This window comes from Felis catus, chromosome D1, assembly GCF_018350175.1.
Source record: "Felis catus isolate Fca126 chromosome D1, F.catus_Fca126_mat1.0, whole genome shotgun sequence".
Classification (NCBI taxonomy): domain Eukaryota; kingdom Metazoa; phylum Chordata; class Mammalia; order Carnivora; family Felidae; genus Felis; species Felis catus.
The window spans coordinates 20,999,894-21,016,910 of NC_058377.1; the positions used below are offsets into that span (position 1 = coordinate 20,999,894).

The 17,017-nt window shown below is 37.5% G+C and overlaps 1 protein-coding gene across 1 annotated transcript; it reads left to right on the top strand.

Moving 5' to 3' along the window:
* Window positions 1-12,100: 12,100 nt before the first annotated feature.
* Window positions 12,101-13,042, top strand: LOC101095281 (putative olfactory receptor 10D3). The gene has a single exon (XM_003992505.1). It carries the CDS (start codon window positions 12,101-12,103, stop codon window positions 13,040-13,042), a length of 942 nt encoding a protein of 313 aa, XP_003992554.1.
* The last annotated feature ends 3,975 nt before the right edge of the window (window positions 13,043-17,017 follow it).

The following is a 17,017-nucleotide window of genomic DNA, read 5'->3' on the forward strand; positions in this document are numbered from 1 at the left end:
AAGTCATCTCAGAATATATTTTGAGCTTCCCATGAAGAATTAGATCTGCTTACTTAGGAGGACCAAATGGCATGTTTGAGGTTTGAGTTCCAGAACTGAATGTTGATACTCACTATAAAACAGACACCAATGCTCTTTGAAAAATAAAGGAAAATATGTAGTCTGAAATCATTTTTATTATTTCTAGGATTTCTATTATTCCAGGGCTCAGACTGTAACTTCCTTCCTTCCTTCCTTCCTTCCTTCCTTCCTTCCTTCCCCTTTATTCCTCCCTCCCTTCCTTCTTCTTTCTTTCTTTCTTTCTTTCTTTCTTTCTTTCTTTCATGGTCTGAAGGTCTTCCAAATTATATATTCAAAGAGAAAACAAGTAGTCATGAAGAAATGAAGAGAAATCTGGTTGGACACCTGAGACTCTCTGGTAGAAAAGGTAGAAATCTTTACTGATTTCTAAGGTGCTTCTGGTATATAGAGTCATGTCAGCAATGTGTTTCTATTTTGGTGTATATGATAAAAACAGAATTTTCTATTGTTTCAACTCAGAGTTGTAATGCTAAGGTTTACAGAGAAAGCCCTTTATTGACTGTGATTTTATAAAATTTTGAGTGTTTTATAAAACTGTGCAAAGTTGGCCTGGCAGCCATGACTAGTCAATATAAGCCAAAGCTGAAGAAGAAAAACAAAATGATAAACATAAATACGTCATAATCACCCCACAATTCCCAATGATGGAAAGCGCTAAGTTTTGCCAGTTTTTGCTGCTTACCAATTTACAGCTAAGGTTTGGATCATGAGGCAAAATTCAACATTAAAACTCTCAGTCTTTGATGAGTAGGATACTTCTTCTTCTTGCATATGTGAAACCACAAAAAACAAGCCAGAGAAACAAACATTTTAAACAACAGAGCTTAAAATTGATTTGATATCTCAGGAGATACTGCCTTCACCCTTGAGTCCTCATGGATGAAGATAATGCTTCCCCATTATGCTAAACACTCAGAATTCTTTTCCAAATTCCTGGAAGTTGGTTTTATATATGACGGGCCACCATTCCAGAAAGCATTTTATTTTGCTCAAAATTAATTTCCAAAGTAAATAACAATGACACTCTGGGTGTGAGAATTCTTTGCCCTGGGAATGTTCTGTTTTGTTCTTTTCTCTGATTTCTTCCTTAAAGTCAAAGGTAGAAAATATGGGCTTTAGTCCCCAAAGAGACAATTCTTTGGTGAGGCTCGTAGTCTCCTTGATGAATTTTTTACTTTCTAGTCATTATGACCAGTATGAACAGGAGCTCCGGAGTTTGCTCCAGGGATGATCTGAGTACTACTCACACTAGATAAACATCTTACTATTTAAACTTTCTCCCTCCATGGCTTGGCAGGCTGTGCAGGTTTCTAGTCCAGAATGGATGATGCTACCTCACCTTGTCTGATTCAGAGATTTTCTCTCTTTTCAGGGACTCCTGCCTTTGTACCTTCTTAGAATATATTCACATTTTCTGTGAAAGTGGTTTTTTTTTAATCTTGAATTAATATAACTCAAGAGAGGGAAAATACACTTTTCTTCTAGAATTCATGTGTGTCTTAGTTATCAGGAAAAGGGCTTTGTGAAACCAACAAAACCTGATCTAACACAGCAGAAGCCCACAGCACTGTTGGTTTGGGGGAAAGAAAATTGTAGCCTTACTAGCCTTTCTCTGAGAGAAATGTTCACCTGCATGACTCTATAGGATGGATTTTGAGGAATTGAAGCTCCCCACGTTAATATTTCTATCAATTAGCCTCTCATAGTACACAATTTTCTCACGTGGGCTATCCATTTAGAACGAGGCGTATATGTATAATCAAGGTAAAATCATAACGCTGTCTTGAATGGCTACTTCAAGAATTATTTGCAATTTAACTCCAGTTCATATATTTCAAAATGCTGCTATAAAATACATGATAACAATTTTGGTAATTTAAACTCCTACCCAATTTCTTTTATATACTCTTACGAAAGCTATTAACTTCCATTTTGTTCTCTTTGATTATATAGATACACACTCATGTCATCTTCATAACATAGGAATTTTCTTTTCCTTTCCAAAAGTAGACACCCATTAAGTTTCTCTCCTATATTAGCACTTTGGCCCAAACCCCTATTGTCGCCCAGCTAGTGTTCAGGGATTACTTCGCGAAGTGTGTTAAGAATACTGCACAACTTCCTCTGTCCCTTTTTCCTTCAGGAGATAACGACATTTGCTAACTTTCATCCTCTTCAGGAACAAGAAAGGAGTGATTTAGTTTTTTAGCCTTTTATTTCACTAAAACCCAGTGGCGTTCTAGGTGATGAATGAGCCAGAACTTGAAACCATCAAGAATTCTGCGCTGGTGGTTGTTTGCACACGGGTAAAGGCAAGCTAAGGCCACCCATTCTTGGTCCCACATTCTTGGGACTTCTGGTAATATTTTAACAAAGACTAGAGAAGGGCGGAGCCCCATGCCCTTGTGACAAACACAAGTTCATCATTGGGCCTGAACTTGTGCTACCAATGGACCACTTCTCCAAAGTCATTGTTCCTAAAAAATTGTTTTTGTTATTCAAGGTCTTTTATATGCCTGTGTAAATTTTAGAATCATACCAAAAAGGCCCACTGACAGTGTCATTAGAATTGCATTGAATCTATACATCAGTTTGGGGGAATTGGCATCTTAGCAATATCTGACCACGAATACTGGGTATCTCTTTTTTCTCAATAATGTTGTATAATTTCCATGTTCAGGTTCTAGCACATCTTTTGTCAGATTTACCACTATTTTTTATTTTGACACTATTTAACATTTAAAAAAAAGTTTATTCATTTTTGAGAGACAGAGAGAGATAGAGCACGAGTGGGAGAGAGGCAGAGAGAGAGGGAGACACAGAATCCAAAGCAGGCTCCAGGCTCTGAGCTGTCAGCACAGAGCCTGATGCGGGGCTCGAATTCATGAACTGTGAGATCTTGACCTGAGTCAAAGTCGAAAGTCACCCAGGCGCTCCTTCTTGATGTTAATTTAAATGGTAATTATTCATTGTGACTAAGTAGGAATACAATTGATTTTTTATAATAGTTATATCCTACAACTTGCCTAAACTCATTCATTTGCTCTTATAGCTTTTTTAGATATTCCATCAGATTTTTTATATAGATAGATGATCATGTTGTCTACACATATAGATAGTTTACTTCTTCTTTATAATCTGGATGACTTTTATTTCTTTTTCTTACCTCTAGAAACTAATATAATGTTGAAGAGAAATGGTGAGTGTGGACTTCCTTGTCTTGGTCCTGATTTTAGGCAGAAGATGTTGCTTTTTAAAAATTAAGTATGATGGTAGGTGTAAGGTTTTTTGTAATTTTTTGTTTTTGTTTTTCTCTTTAATAGGTTGACCCTTCCATTCCTAATTTGCTGCAGTTTTTATCTGGGATGCATTTGGGGATTTGTCAAATGCATTTTCTGCATCTATTGTGATGATACTATAGCTTTCCTTTTTCAGTTTGTTAATATGGTGAAATATATTGCTTGAATTTTAATGTTAAACCAAACCTACATTCCTGGAATCAACCCCACCTGATCATGAGGTATAGTTATTTTTCATATATAAAGGACCTGATTTGGTAAAATTTTGTTAAGAAGTTTTGCATCTGTGTTTCTAAAGGATATTAATCAGTAGCTCTGTTCTTGCAATGTCTTTGACTAGTTTTTGTATCAAGGTTAATGCTAGAATGTATAGGACATCTTAGTTCTTCAATTTTCTGAAAGACAAATTGGTATTCAGCAAGAGTATCTCTTTTCATATCATGGTCCAGAACGTGCCTCCCAGCATAAGTGCTCACATTTATGTTTCCTCTGTCAGAGATTACAGTCTTGTGCTGCCTGTTGTCCAATAGATGAAAATATCCATGTGTATATTTTTTGGTCAAGTTCTATATTTATGGTGGGAGAATAAACCCTGTTCCTGTTATCATATCACAGGCCAGAATGAAAAACCTCTAATTAAACTGTTTTTATTTTTAATTTACTTAAAATCGCATAAAATTTTAAAATTGTATTTAATTTCTAATTTACTCATTTGCTTGTGCTGTGAAATATAACTTATATAGATAAAAGTGCATAAGCATAAATGTACAGTTAAAGTTTATTGTCAAGCAAACACGTACGTTACCACCGTCCAAGTTAAGAAGTTAAATGTTGCCAGCAACCTTGAAGCCTTCACAGACCTTTCCTTGAAGCCAGCCCTCTCCCACTCAACTATTATGACATCTATAGTAATTCTGATTTCTTATTAATTTTGATGTTAACTAGACAATAACTTTGCCTTTTTAAAATTTATATTTGTGGAACCATGTACTACTATTTAATGCCCATTTTCTATTATTTAAAATTGTGTTCCAGTGACATGTACATATAGATATACATCACTGTAAATTCATTCCTTATATTGATGTGTATTATTCCATTGTAAAGCATACTTTTGGTAGGCATTTGTGTGTTCGCATTTTAGCTATTGAAAAAATTCTGCCTTGAATACTCATACATTATTTTGATCTACATGTGTATGGATTTCTATAGAGAACTCTCTGTCTTATGAGGAAAATATCTCTCACCTTACATGAAAATGATAAACTATTTTCTAAAGTGGTTCTATAAATTTTTTTGGTTCTATAAATTTATACTCCCTTCATGTAATGTGAAAGTTCCAGTAATTGATGATTTTGACACTTACTTTAAGCAAATTTCATTGCAACTTAAAATTTCATTTCCTTATTTCTTCAAGGGATGGAGCAGATTTTTTGCTGTTGTTTATTGGCTATTTGCATTTCTTCTTTGGTGAAAACTGGTCAAGTCATTTGCCTGCTTTAATATTGGATTGCTTACTTTTACAATATACTTACTAGAAATAAAGTGAAATAAAGTAAAATAAAATAATAAAATACGTATTCTAGGAGTTCTTTACATATTTTTGAATCTGAGTCCTTATTAGTAATATGTGCTGTAAATAACATCTCTGACTTTCACTTTTTCTTTTTGGTTTTCTTTGTTAGTCTTTTAATGTTATTTTCAATTTGAAAGTAACAAAAATTATCAATGTTTACTTTGTTGTTACTGGTTTCTATATCTGGGTCAGAAATACTTTCCCCAATTTAACTTGACAAGTTGCACTGTTTGCCTTACAAATTTGAATTTATGAAACCCTGGAATTGATTTTGTATACGGTATGTGGTAAGAGATTAAATTTATCTTTTCCTTATTGATCGAGTTGCATAATTTATTGAAAAAAAATTTCTGCATGATCTTCTGTATCACCTTTGACTTAACGTCAGTTATCCATATATCCAGGAAGTATGTTTTCGTGTTTTCTCTTTTATTCCATTTGTCTATTTGTCTAACCTTACATCAACACATTGTTTCAGTTGCTTTAAGGAAAAATCATAAATAGACAGCTTGTAAACATGTTAAGCCTTAAGAGTTACTGGAAATGAATATTAAAAAATAGTTGGTTGTCAGTTGCTTACGAAATAATCTTTACAACTTTTGAAAACGTTATTATGTAGTGCTGGTAAACCTGGCTCTCCTAAACACTACTGCCAACAAAGTACATAATTTGACAATAATCTTAAAAAAACGTAATATTCATAATTTTTACAGCATTTCTATTTAGGTAAGCTTATTTTGGTAAAAAGTTTATTTATTCATTTTGAGAGACAGAGCATGAGCGGGGGAGAGGCAGAGAGAGAGACGAGAGAGAGAGAGAATCCCAAGCAGGCTTCCTGTTGTCAGCCCAGAACCCGACATGAGCTCACGAACCCTGAGATTATGACCTGAGCTGAAGTCAAGACTCAGACATTGAACTGACTGAGCCACCCAGGTGCCCTAGGTAAGCTTAGTTTTAATAAGGTCTCAAGTATAGATAACCATATGAACTCAGAGTTTCATCACAGTGTACCTTGTATGTATACCTATCTACCTGCCTACCTGCTTTACTTGTTTTAGGAAGTATAAGGAAAACTGTTAATTTAAAAATAGAAATTAAAAGGTAGACTTGCAACACTGCATATGTGGTATGATTGGAAGCAGTTAAAAATATACCATAACCAGGGTGCCTGGGTGGCTCAGGCAGTTAAGCGTCCAACTTCAGCTCAGGTCATGATCTCGGGGTTCACAGGCTTGAGCCCCGTGTCGGGCTCTGTGCTGGCAGCTCAGAGCCTGGAGCCCGCTTCAGATTCTGTGTCTCTTTCTTTCTCTCTGACCTTCCCCCGCTTGTGTACACACTCACTCTCTCTCTCTCTCAGAAATAATCAATGAATAAACTTAAGAAAACTATACCCTAACCACGTGGTTCAGTGATTGGAAAGAAAACACTAAACTGTTAACATTGCTAATGTTAAGGTAGAGGAAGTACGGTGTATTGTCTTGCTTTTTTGAATATTGACCAAGTGGCGTATAAGGTTGCAATGCTACTTTTACAATGAATATATGTTATTATGAAATAATGAGATTTGTGATGGGAGAGAGGCATGAGGAAAGAGACGAAGGCCCTAATTATTCCCTTTGCTCATTCATGCTCAGTACGTCTGAGTAGTGGGCCACTGGAGATACTGTCTCAAAAGGAACTCTCCCGTTTGCAAATATAAATCCAGAAATTTCAGGACCAGACTGCATAGCAGGGCTGAGCGTGGAATCTATGTGTCTTGGGTTCAAGGCATCTTATGCTAAAATAGAATTTTAGCTTTAGGAACACATTCTTCTTGCCTAGAGGCCAGAAAAACGTCTCTATCATGTTAGATGGGTTTTCCATCAGCTGGCATGTGTCTAAAACTTTACCTGCTTCTATTTAACAGATGTTCTTCTTTTATGACTCTTTCCATTCTGTGTCTTATTTCTACTCTGTATTTGTCCCGGTCATTTCCCCTGCTCAACTGAAGAAGGAGAATCGCGGAACTTAAGAAAATTCTTATATGTGGCTGAGTTCAATGACCCATTAGTAAGTCTGCACTGAAAGAAATGAAGGGGAGAAGGCAGAGAATGGTGTGTGGAGGGACGGTGGGATATTGAAGGGGATAGAATCTTTGTGAATTCTGCTTTACAGAGAGTATAAAAATCAGAAATTATCTCCACTTGCAACAGCTTATCAATATCAGCCCACTCTTTTATCGATAAGAGAACTTCCTTCAACAGGCATATTTTCATTCCTTCATTTAAGACGAAGGCTTAAAATGCAAATGTGGTGATAGTGCAACACAAAATTTATCAAAAGCTAATAATATAAAATTGTAGAATTTCAAGTTGGAAGAAAACATGTTGTCTGCCTTCTTTGCAGCAGGAGAATAATTCCTCTGTTAATTTCCCTAAGAGATGAGCCTATAGATTCTGCTTAAAAATCTTCTGTGATGGGAATTCAGTACTTTTCCAAATGACTTTATGATTATGCAACATCTATCCTTAGAAATTTTTTTTTGGACTGATGTCACATTCTTTCTTGAGAATAGGTTTGGATGGAGAGGAGGCATTGAGTGCGGATTGCAGGGGAGGACTGAGAAGCATTTTGAAAGTGGATATAAGGTAATTTGTGAAATTTACACTTTTGCCTAGGGCAAAGCTTGGACCAGATATCTTTGTGAATTTGGTTGCTGATCTAGAAACAGAAAGGTTCAGATTAAAGGGAGAATTTATGCACTTCCAGCCTATAGAGAGATCTTTTAATTTTGCCAGTATATTTACATAATACTCTGTTGTGGATCTAATGAAAATAGCATTTTCCTGATCTGGGTGTCTCTCTCTTTTCTTTTTTAAAGAAAGACACTATTTAAAAATTTTTTTTTAATTTTTTTTTTTTTTTTGAGAGAGACAGAGACAGAATGCGAGTGGGTTAGGGGCAGACAGAGAGGGAGACACAGAATCTGAAGCAGGCTCCAGGCTCCGAGCTGTCAGCGCAGAGCCCGACATGGGGCTCGAACTCACGAGCTATGAGATCATGACCTGAGCTCAAGTCGGATGCTCAACCGACTGAGCCACCTAGGCGCCCCTAGAAAGACTTTATTTTTTTAGAGGAAATTTAGGTTCACAGCACAGCTGCATAGAAAATACAGAGATTTTCCATCTACCACAGTCCCCTGCACATGTACAGCCTGCTCGATTATCAAACATTCCCCACCAGGTGGTACATTTGTGAAGTGATAAACCTTTATAGTGACACATCTTGATTACTCAAAGCCCCTAGTTTACACTGGGGTCCACACTCAGTTCTGTACATTCCATGGGTTTTGAAAATATATAATGACATCTATCCACCATTATAGTATCACACAGAGTATTTTCACTGCCCTAAAAATCTGTGCTCTACCTGTTCATCCCTTCCCTGTCCTCAAACCCTGGTGACCACAGACTTTTTTTTACTGTCTCCAGAATGTCACATAATTGGAATTATACAGTATGTAGCCTTTTCAGATTGGATTCTTCCACTTAGTAATATGCATTTAAGATTCCTCCATATCTTCTTTTGAAGCTTATCTTATTTATTTTGAGAGAGGGAGAGAGAGAGAGAGAGCTTGCATGCAAATGAGCAAGGGAAGGGAAGAGAGAGAGGGAGAGAGAGGATCTCCAGCAGGCTCTGCACTGTCAGCATGGAGCCCGATGCGGGGATCCATCTCATGAACTGCGAGACCATGCCCTGAGCCTAAATCAAGAGTGGGGTGCTTAACTCACTGAGCCAACCAGGCGCCCCAGATTCCTCCGTATCTTTACATGGCTTGATAGCTCATTTCTTTTTAGTGGTGAATAATATTCCAATTCTGGATATAGCATTATTTATTTACTCATTCACCTACTGAAGGACATCTTAGCTGTTTCCAAGTTTTGGCAATTATGACTAAAGCTTCTAGAAACAACCATGTGCAGGGTTTTGTGTAGACATACATTTTCAACTCCTTTGAATAAATACCAATGAGAATGACTACTGGATCATATGGTAAGAGTAAATTTAGGGTTTTTTTTTTTAATTTTTAAAGATCTTTTATTAATATTTGAGAGAGAAAGAGAGACAGAATGCAAGTGGGGGAGGAACAGAGAGAGAGAAGGAGACACAGAAACCAAAGCAGCCTCCAGGCTCCGAGCAGTCAGCACAGAGCCCAACATGGGACTTGAACCCACGAGCCATGAGATCATGACCTGAGCCGAAGTTGGATGCTCAACTGACTGAGCTACCCAGGAGCCCTGAGTACATTTCGTTTTGTAAAAAACTGCCAAACCGTCTTCTAAAGTGGCTGCACCAGTTTACATGTCTGCCAGAAATGAGGGAAAGTTCCTGTTGCTTCACATTCTTACCAGTATTGGGTGTTGCCACTATTTTGGATTCTGGACATTCTAATAGGTTTGTAGTAATATCTCATTGTTGTTTTAATCTGCATTCCCCTGATGGCATATGATGCAAAACACCTTTTCATATGCTCATTTGACATCTGTACCTCTTCTTTGATGAGGCATCTATTAAGGTCTTTGCCCCAATTAATAATTGGGTTGTTGGTTTTCTTATTTTTGATTTTTAACGGTCCTTTATACAATTCGGATGTTGACCCTTTATCAGATGTGTCTTTTGTAAAATATTTTCTCCCAGTCTGTGGCTACTCTTCTCATTATCTTGACAGTGCCCTTTTGCAAAACAGACTTTTAAAAAATGATAATGAAAGTTCAGCTTATCCTCATTTTCTTTCATGGGTGGTACCTTTGGTTTTGTATCTAAAAGGTACACACCCAAGGTCATCCAGATTTTCTCCTATGTTATCTTCTAAGAATTTAATAGTTCTGCGTTTCACATTCATGTCCGTGGTTCATTTTGAGTTAATTTTTGTCAAGGATATAAAGTCTGTGTCTAGATTTATTTGTTTTGCATATGGATGCCCTCTTGTTCCAGATACATTCGTTTAAAAGACCACCTTTTCTCCATTGTATTGCCTTTGCTCCTTTTTCAAAGATCAGTTGACTATATTTATGTTTTCTCTGCTTTTTGAAATCTCACAGATCCTTTTTTTTTTAATTTTTTTTTAACGTTTTATTTACTTTTGAGACAGAGAGAGACAGAGCATGAGCAGGGGAGGGGCAGAGAGAGAGCAAGACACAGAATCCGAAGCAGGCTGCAGACTCTGAGCTGTCAGCACAGAGCCCGACGCGGGGCTCGAACTCACAAACCACGAGATCATGACCTGAGCTGAAGTCAGACACTCAACGACTGAGCCACCCAGGCGCCCCTCTCACAGATCCTTTTTTAAGCCCACTTTATATATTCATCACATCTGCTTTTGTTATTACCATAGTATCACCTACACTATCACAGTCTTACATGGATGAAACTAATATTGAACATTTACCACTAAGTGCCAAGCACTGAGCTAAACATTTCATGCTCATTATGTCATTCAATCCTCACAAAGACCTTATAAGGCAGACAATATTATGATTCATTACTCTTTTGCAGGAGATGAGGCCCAGAGATGTTAAGTAAATTGCTTATGACCCCAGCATTAGCAAGTGGTAGAGGTAGAGTGAGGGTTATAAACCAATTTTATATAACTCTAGATGAACTTTCACAGGGAGAATACTTTATTTTATTTATCTGTATATGTCTAGCATGTTGATAAAAAATGAATGTTTGTGAGATTAGATTGATTGCCATGGCCCAAGCTCAATGTTTAAATTGCACTCTGGGCTGCAAAAGAGTCTTTTTGTCTCTTTATTTTTGCTGGAATAAAAACCCATTCAAGCATTTGGAGCAGGACAAGCTTTCTACAGGGTCCTGGCTACAAAGATTGATTTCAAGAATGGTCTGAAGAGGTCCTGTTTCCTCTACTTCTCTAATCTTTCCAGAAATTCTACTTACTGAGATTTTTATCCATAACATAAGACTTGATCCTTGTGAAATGGAAATAATGTAGGAAACAGTAACAGATCAGCAATTTATAAACTGGTATAAACTTATCAGATTATCTTCTATGAACAAGTATTGATCACAGAGGGAAATCAGTTATATCCAATGACAGATATGGAAGCCTAACATAAAATGGGACAGAGTGAACAGGAGATACTGTCCTTTTGAAAATATAACTGAGGGGTTTTTTTTTAAAGGTTTGTCTACTGACATTAATTAATAAAGCTAAATGATATTAATGTCATTGAAATTTAAATTTGTGAGATCTGTAGTATAGAAATAAAGTCTAGCTGTAGAGAGATACATTTCTAGTGAGATGAAGTAGTTATTTCTATTATCTTCTGTTACCTAATGCCTTCTTCTAGATTCAGTCCAATTTTTGTATGTGTGTGGGTAAGTAATAAATATGAATTGTATACCTTTTCCTTGAATATAAACAGTGGAGAATGGAAAGAGTGTTGTGGAAAGTAATAATAGGCAAGTGTGTATCATTTCTATGTAGATTCACATTTTTATGTGCATATATTTGGCCTATTTACCACAATTATGCACAGTTTGGCCTATTTACCACCAACTAATTATGACATCCTGATATTAAAATGAGATTGTCATCTGATGACAAATTTTCCATGGAGAAGAGGATTCTGAAACATGCCAGTTTGTATGACAACAAATCAGATTGGGAGAAACTATATAAAAATGGGAGTAAGAGCTGATTCCTGGGTGGCTCAGTCCATTGAGTGTCTGACTCTTGATTTTGGCTCAGGTCATGATCTCATGGTTCATGGGTGTGAGCCCCATGTCAGACTCCAGGCTTACAGCAAAGAGCCTGGTTGGGATTCTCTCTCTCTCTCTCTCTCTCTCTCTCTCTCTCTCTGTATAAATAAATAAATTTAGAAAGAGTTGATTCCTGCGAGCGGTTTATAAAGATAAATTATTCTGCTACTTAATCTAATATATGAAAAAACTGAGGCCAAATGTGACATATGACTTAGCTCCAAGGCCAGATTTAGCGTGGGTCTCCTTTCCCTTTTTGACCTCCCTTTGCTTGTAGCCACCACCTCAGAAAGAGTTCTATTAGGAAGAGATTTTCACAGTTATTTGTGGTCTCACATCACGATTACCACTGTACTTTTCCAGGACCCCCCGAGGCACAAACATGCAGAACTACACTTCTGTGACGGAGTTCACCCTGTTGGGAATTCCAAATACTGAAGGGCTGGAGAATATGCTGTTTGTCCTCTTTCTGGCCTTCTACCTCTTCACCTTGCTGGGGAACCTGCTCATCTTCCTCACCATTCTGGTTTCCTCTAACCTGCACACCCCCATGTATTTCTTCCTGGGAAACCTGTCTGTGTTTGACATATTTTTCCCTTCAGTGAGTTCCCCCAAAATGATGCTCTACCTAACGGGGCCAAGCCGGACCATCTCTTACCAGGGCTGTGCCTGCCAGCTCTTCTTCTACCACTTCCTGGGTGGCACTGAGTGCTTCCTGTACACGGTGATGGCCTATGACCGCTTCGTGGCTATTTGTCACCCTTTGCGATACACAGTCATCATGAGCCACAGGGTGCGTACCGGCTTGATGTTGGGCACTTGGCTGGGCGGCTGTCTACATGGAAGTATCCTCACGTTTCTGGTCTTTAAGTTACCCTTCTGTGGCCCCAATGAGGTGGATAATTTCTTCTGTGATATCCCAGGGCTGCTGCCGCTGGCCTGTGCAGACACCTCTCTAGCCCAGACCGTGAGTTTTACTAACGTGGATGTTGTGACTCTGACATGCTTTTTCCTTATCCTTACTTCCTACGGCCACATCGTCATTTCCATACTGAAAATCGGCACCTCTGCAGGCAGGCGCCGAGCTTTTTCCACCTGCAGTGCCCACCTGATATCAATCTTCTTGTTTTACGGTCCAGTGATGCTCATCTATCTCAGGCCCGCTTCCAGCCCCTGGCTAGATTCTGTTATTCAGGTGTTAAATAACATTGTCACTCCTTCTCTTAACCCTTTGATTTACACCTTGAGAAACAAGGATGTGAAATTGGCCTTGAGGCAAGTATTCACTCAAGTGGTCCACATTTCTGGGATAGAAAGAAGGTAGAGGGGAAATTCCTCTCTGAAATTCTTTGGGGAGTTGCTTCAGATCCACTACTCGGAGAACCAGACTCTTGCCAAATAGCGAGCTGGGCAAAGTTACTACCAGTCGTTTCTCAGGAGTCCTGACGGCCAACATGTAGGGGTCAGCTGAGCCTCTACTTCAGTCCCACATGGAAACTTTCCAGATTAACCCAGGCTTTTCTCTTAAAAAAAAAAAAAAAACTTAAAAAAAAAGTTTATTTATTTATTTTGAGACAGAGAAATAAAGAGAATGGGGGAGGGACAGAGAGAGAGAATCCCAAGCAGGCTCTGCACTGTCAGTGCAAGCCCGACGTGGGGCTTGAACTCACAAACCGAAGGATCATGACCTGATCCAAAATTAAGGGTTGCAGCTTAACCAACTGAGCCACCCAGGTGCCCCTGCCTTTTCTTTTTTTAGTTTGCCAAAACAATGTATCTTTTCCACCGGGAACAATCTGTCCTTGTTGGAACTCTAGTTTGACCAGTTACCATAAAGCTTCAAGTTTTTAGAGGCTATGGACTGTCTTCCATCCCTGCGTCCTCACCCCTTCCTCCCTTTCTTGCTTCCTCCTTTCCTTCTCTGCTCCCTCCCTTCCTTCCAAAATGTATGCCTCACTCTATTCTATCACAGTCTCTCTCTGGCCATTCAACAAAACTAGGTTTTATGGTCGACACATTATAAATTAAAACATAAGATTGCACAGTTTGCTAAATTTAAGTGTAAACTTAGTTTATAACATGGGCTTTTATCGTATCTTCCCATTGGAAAATAATTCCATCTGGAGCTTTATTCCTTTGGCCCTCAGAGAAGGCTGGCATTGGACTTGACTCATTATATCTCAAGCGAGAAGCTGGTCATGAATCTATTCTTACAAGATAAGAGAATGGAGTCCTTTAAATTTGTAGAGGAGAGCAGTTTTGAGCCAGAATTCTCTATACACTGTATATGTTTTCTGTTTCTTTTTTTTTATGTTTTCTGTTTCTTAAAAATATAGTGTATCTAAAACAATAGAATATATCTGCAATTAATTAAAATTGAACCAGTAACAATATTTATTATTTATCTTTCAACATTTAAATTTCAACATTTAATCAAATGAATTTCAGGGCAATTATCAATTCGGTTCAGAGTCATCCACTCAAACACCTAAAACAATAGCTAACATTTAAAATCTTACTATGTGTATGATGGTGTTATAAGTACTTTCCATGTGTTGGCTAAGTTAATTCACAAAATCCTAATGGGTGGATACTGTGATATCCTTCTTTTATAGACAAAGAAACTATGGTCAGAAAAGTATTCACACAAGGGAATTTGGATCTAGAACTAGACTTTTACTGCCTTATAAGAAGAAGTGAAAAACCATAAATTTCTGTACAGTCATAGTTATCCTTATATCTTGTTTTTTATATACCACTTACTGTTCTAATATTTTGCACATTAACGTATAATATTTTGCACATATTAACGAATATAATATGAACAGCATCTCTATTTGGCAGATATAATTACTCTCCTAAATTATATATGAGAAAACTGAGGCACGAAGGTATTAACTGCAGAATAGTAAAATAGTGAGACATTGGCCATAATAAGGGAAGCACTCTGGGTGACATAAGTAGAAATAAGAAATGATGGGAAGATAAATACCTCAACTCTTTTCACTCTATAGTAATATCCATTCAGTCAGTCAGTCACTGACTGATTAACTTAAAACTGTATACCTGACTGGTGTCAGATGGGATCAGAACAGAGTATCCACTAAATTACCTATAAAAAGAGTAAAAGGAAAAACTGTTTGTGGGAACATCTACCTGCCTATGATATAAATCAAGCATTTACGTACAACTAGTTGATTTAGTATAATGGTTGCTAATATCACTAGTTTATCATTCAAGGGTCACCTTATTTACCTCATTTGAATGTTCTTGAATCTCCGGCACAACCTGTGCTATTGCGTTTGTTTGTATTATGGTACCACAGATCACTCTGAAATTTAGCAGTTTAAAACATTTATTGTCTCACACAGTTTCTGAGGGGCAAGAGTCCTGGAGTAGCTTAGGTGCCCAGTCTTGGCTTGGGATCTATCATGAGTTTGTAAGTCACAATGTTGGCCAGGGCAGCAGTCACTTGAAGGCATGATTGGGGCTGGGGGATATGCTTCCAAGATGGCTCATTACATTGCTGTTGGCAGGAGGCCTCAGTCCTCAATCACTACCTGGGCTTCTGCTACATATAGTCCCTACATGTCTTCACAAAATGGCAACTGGCTTCTACCAAAGTGAGTGATCCAAGAGAGAGTCTAAACAGGAAGAGGCAATGCCTTTTATGACCAAGTCTCCAAAGTCATGTACCATCATTCCTACTTTTATTTTCTTTCTGCTAGAAGTGAGTCACTACATTTAGCCCACACTCAGAGGGACAGTAATTAGGCTCCACCTTTTGAAGAGAATGTCAAAAAATTTATCAATGTATTTCTAACTACTCCATCGCAGGTATATGTCCACCATATTTAATTTTTTTTTCCTGTTGTAATTCTTCATTTAGAATTACTTCATATGCTAAAGACATATCCCGCACTACATACTTCTTTGCATGGTCTTCTTGATTTAGAGCATCCGCTATAATCCTTTCTACCTTTATGAGAACCGTGTGTCTTTTGGGTTTTTGTTCATCCTCAACCATTTCCATAATACTTTCTCCAAACACCCCATTCCACAGTGATCCCTTTCTTCTACCAGCAGATAGCTCTTCTTGCTTAAATTATTCACTTGTCATTAAGAAATACAAATTATAAGTGTTCTTACATCATCATTTCAGATAGTTACATGATTTGTAGGTTACTATTTAACATTTTAATCAGTGACTAACCTAGAATACAATTAAGTCAGAAGGACAGCTTTTAGGGTAACATCAAATATGTATTTGCAGTTTACTATTTATGTATTTATATAGTGCTATCCAAAGGGGATGGAGTAGTGAGGAAGATAGATACTGTCTCTGTCTTTATGGAGTACAAAACATATTGGAGAAGACAGACATGGAACAAATACCCAATACATGATTGGGACAAAGACTTTGAATGAAAATAGAACAGATTGTGAAAACTAGTTCTAGACAAAAGTATCAAGACCAGGGAAGAAAGAAAAAGAGAAAAATCTGCAAAAATGGAAACCCATAGCACTTACCTGGAGACAAGACGCATCAAATATATTATTATATATTATTCAATTTCTGTTCCTGAACTTGGCTCACTTGAACACTATCACTCCTCCTAGCTGGCACTGTGAAATAAATTGAAATGGCACCCTTGAAATGAATGGAACAGCACTTTAAAAAACGGATTTTGGTGAATATTGTTCAAAATACTTTAAAAATGCTTTACACACCATGGTGACCAGTAACTTGGTATTCCTATTTTTTAGGAAAAAGAAGGCTCTCCATTGACAAGGACCTTCACTGTAATAAACACATTATTTTAAAATGTTTATTTATTTATTTTGAGAGAGAAGCATGAGTGGGGTGGGGGGGGAGGGAGAGAGAGAGAGAGAGACAGAGAGAGAGAGAGCATCCCAAGCAGGCTCTGTGCCGACAGCTCAGAGCCTGGAGCCTGCTTCGAATTCCGTGTTTCTGTCTCTCTCTGCCCCTCCCCTGCTCATGCTCTGTCTCTGTCTCTCTCTCTCTCTGTCAAAAATAAATTAAAAAAAAAACATTAAAAAATCTTAAAAAAAAAAAAAAGAAGTTGCTGTGGCAAAAGAGGTTGCAGCCTGTTTCTCCTTTCAGATTTTGATTTTTTTTTTTTTTTGTCTTCCATTTAGGTCTTTCATCCACTTTAAACAATAAACTCATTATTCTACCTGGAACTTACTTGATTAAAAATTGGGAATTTAATTTCTGTTTAACTTTATGATACCTAACCTGTTGTCTTGTTATTTAATATTTAATGCATTCCCAATA